Source organism: Vitis riparia, chromosome 10 (genome assembly GCF_004353265.1).
Source record: "Vitis riparia cultivar Riparia Gloire de Montpellier isolate 1030 chromosome 10, EGFV_Vit.rip_1.0, whole genome shotgun sequence".
NCBI classification, from domain to species: Eukaryota; Viridiplantae; Streptophyta; class Magnoliopsida; order Vitales; family Vitaceae; genus Vitis; species Vitis riparia.
In genome coordinates this window covers 13634903-13638353 of record NC_048440.1, presented here as the reverse complement: position 1 = coordinate 13638353, position 3451 = coordinate 13634903, and the positions used below count along the sequence as shown (strand labels likewise).

Here is a 3451-nt window from a genome sequence, read left to right as displayed (position 1 = left end):
CCAAGTGGGACAAGGAAATTTGCTATTAAGCAGGTACATCCTATTCTTCATTAGGGTTAACAAAAGAATTAATATTTTGTCAGGAATAGGAGAAATCAGGGAAGTTATGTATTCAGGTCAGAAATACAATTCCAGAGACTTCAAGTGTGATTGCAGCACAGAGTCCTTCCCAAATCCTGTTTTTAAGACATTGAAAAGGAAATAAACCAAAGGACAATTTGGCAAGGAATCTTCTTGAATTGACCATTTTAATTTTCCTACTAAGCAAACAAAAAGGAATGGACAATTATATCTTTACATTTAATAAGGAAAGAAAACATGGGTTAACATTCCTCAGACAGTGACTTTTCTAGAAAGATTTATTGAACAAGGAAACCTGATAACAAAAATTCTAAGTGAAATTGTCTAATGAGTCTAATCAAATTGTTTAGAATTTTTTTGATTTTTGATTTTTTTTTTTTTTTGGGAAAGATGATATCAGTCATACGGAGTTAGCATGTGTGACCAAGTTGAGGTTTGGATAATTTTATTTTGAGACTAATTTGTGAAATAAACGGGAATCTGGGCCGGAGGAGCCCCAAATAGGAAGGCCCAAAAGGCCCCAGACCCGAATAAGGTTTTTTTTTTCTTTTTTGTAATTCCATATATTTATTTATTTTGGGAGAATGTGATGGGATTTTTAAAATTTTATAATTGCAAAAAAGGGAAATGAATTTTGATTTGGAATTTATTATTACTTGGGTAAAAAAAAAAAGGAAAATGGAAAAGAAAAGAAATAAATAAAGGGAAAATTCATCCTCGGAAGCATAAATGCCAAGCAGGCTCTCTCTCTATATATAGTTAGTAACGCCTGGGGGTCTCTCTCATGCATTAGCATCCTCACCCATTTTGCCCATTAAAAGCATCAATCTCATCACCCACCAACGCAAACTCCCTACCCCATCTCCCTCCTTCTCATCTCTCTGTTTGAACAGAGCACAGAGCAGAGCAATCATGGTTGTGTTATCGCAGAATGGTCGTCAGCAGTTGCCTCTGATCAAGGCATGCAAGCCCAATTATGGCTTCACTGGAATTCCTGTGATTGACATGACAAGCCCTCACGCCAAGGCTCACATGGTTGAGGCCTGTGAGGAGTTTGGATTCTTCAAGCTGGTCAATCATGGAGTTCCAATGGAGTTCATGTCCAGATTGGAGGATGAGGGTATCAAGTTCTTTAGCCTGCCTCAGTCTGAGAAGGACCTGGCTGGTCCTCCTCAGCCTTTTGGGTATGGCAACAGGAGAATTGGCCCCAACGGTGATGTAGGGTGGATTGAGTATCTCCTACTCTCCACCAATCCGGATTCCATTTCCCAGATATGCTCCTCCATTTCCCCGGAAAACCCTGAAATTTTCGGGTAAAAAAGACTTGGGTCTTTCTGAGTGTGGGTTTAATTGGAAAAAAGTGATTTTAACTAAACGAAAATTCTGATAAGAGTTATTGGTGTCTTGCTTTTATGGATGGTGTATGCAGGTCTGCAGTGGTTGATTATGTGTCATCCGTGAAGAACATGACATATGAAGTGCTGGAGATGATAGCTGAAGGGCTGAACATAGAACCAAGGAATGTGCTGAGCAGGCTTCTCAAGGACGAGGAGAGCGACTCCTGCTTCAGGGTCAACCACTATCCACCATGCCCAGAGCTTGAAGCATTGCGCGGCCGAGTTTTGGTTGGATTCGGAGAGCACACAGACCCACAGATAATATCTGTGCTCAGGTCCAACAACACCAATGGCCTGGAAATATGTCTCAAGGATGGGACTTGGGTCTCAGTCCCACCTGACCAGGACTCCTTTTTCATCAATGTTGGTGACTCTCTTCAGGTACTGTTCACCCCAACCCCTTCAAATTTTGTTTTTTTTCAGACGACAAAAAGCAAAACCCAACCAGATCACTCCTATTCCCAACTTCCCACCTCCCCTCTTCCCTTGCTCATAATTTCTCTCTGTTTTATCTCATCTCTCAAGAATTTTTCACCCAGAATTCAAACAAATGGCTTCCTCTGTTTCTCTCCCTATCTCGTATCAAGTCCGGTCTCTTGGTAATCTTCTTCTCCCTCTCTCTCTCTCTCCCCTGTTTTTTTTTTTTTAATGGGTATATTCTCTTCTCTTTCACCTTTTTTTCCCTCTTCCTTGGCTCTGTTTGGGTAATATTTTTAATTGGTATTTTCCCTTTTATCTCTTTGTGGTTTCTTTTTTGGCCTTGTGCATGTGTACTAACTTGGATGTGGACTACGAATGATGCAGGTGATGACCAACGGGAAGTTTAAGAGCGTGAAGCATAGAGTTGTGACAGAGAGCAGGAAGGCCAGAGTGTCAATGATCTACTTTGGAGGGCCACCTTTAACTGAAATCATAGCACCTTTACCCTCACTGATGAAAGAAGGAGAAGAAACTCTCTACAAGGAGTTCACATGGGCCGACTACAAAAAATCTGTTTATAAATCAAGGCTGGCTGATAACAGGCTTGGGCTCTTTGAGAAAAAAGAGCAGCCATGAATCATGATGGAGTCAATTTCCCCGTTTTAGGAAAACCCATGGTTTTGTCAAAGCTCCTAATAGGTTTGAAAATGTTGACTCTACTTACCTTAGTTGGAAACCGAATAGGATCGGATGGCTCCCTTTCTTTGTCTTTGTTGGTGTGCCTTCCCTTCAGTTTTATGATCATCTAGTGTAAGTTTAGTCTACTCTAGTCTTAGTACAGTCTAGTTTAATGTAACAACTACATTCCTAATAAGAAAGCTACTTTTATATATATATATATATACATACCATCATTGTCTCGTCATTTTTCATGTTTTAATCACTATTTACATATGATTATGTTAAATTTCCAATATCACCCATCAGCGCTGTTATTACTTGTAAAGGATTTAGGATTCACACTGTCAAATGGATCTTTCACCTTCAATGCTATCATATCACATCAAACACCACCTTACATTTGCAACCTTGACCACAATAATTATGTTGGAAATTATATCTGAGTGTTGATGTTGTTTGCAAAGTGATTGTTAAACATTGATGCTACCAAATGAGTCTTTCATTATAAATTCTATTCTATGAAACATTCATACTATCAAATAGATCTTTCATCTTCAATACTATCATATCAGGCTAAACACCGCCTTACATATGCAAACTTGATTACAATAATTATGTTGGGAATTATATAATCTAAAAACTTTTATTTGCATTTTTACCATGTTCACTATTATCTCTAAGTGTTGATGTTGCTTGCAAAGGGATCATTAAACATCAATGCTACAAAATGAGTCTTTTATTATTAATTCTATCTTATGAAACATTCATACTATAAAATAAATCTTTCGTCTTCAATACCATCATATTAGGCCAAACACTGCCTTACACATGCAAGCTTGGCCACAATAATTATGTAATCGAAAAACCTTTGT

The 3451-nt window shown here is 38.4% G+C and overlaps 1 protein-coding gene across 1 annotated transcript; it reads left to right on the top strand.

The window, feature by feature from the left end:
* The first annotated feature begins 886 nt into the window (after nt 1-886).
* On the top strand, nt 887-2802 carry LOC117924149 (gibberellin 2-beta-dioxygenase-like). Its single transcript, XM_034842723.1, has 3 exons — nt 887-1394; nt 1511-1859; nt 2283-2802. The coding sequence occupies exons 1-3, from the start codon at nt 994-996 to the stop codon at nt 2532-2534; spliced, it is 1002 nt and encodes a 333-aa protein (XP_034698614.1). The 5' UTR covers nt 887-993; the 3' UTR covers nt 2535-2802.
* Nucleotides 2803-3451: the final 649 nt, after the last annotated feature.

Bases quoted from the DNA above. Each gene is read 5' to 3' on its own strand.
- LOC117924149 (XM_034842723.1), top strand. From the start codon at position 994: ATGGTTGTGTTATCGCAGAATGGTCGTCAGCAGTTGCCTCTGATCAAG. The intron at 1,395-1,510 runs GTAAAAAAGACT...TGGTGTATGCAG, and splicing joins GAAAACCCTGAAATTTTCGG to GTCTGCAGTGGTTGATTATG. The intron at 1,860-2,282 runs GTACTGTTCACC...CGAATGATGCAG, and splicing joins ATGTTGGTGACTCTCTTCAG to GTGATGACCAACGGGAAGTT.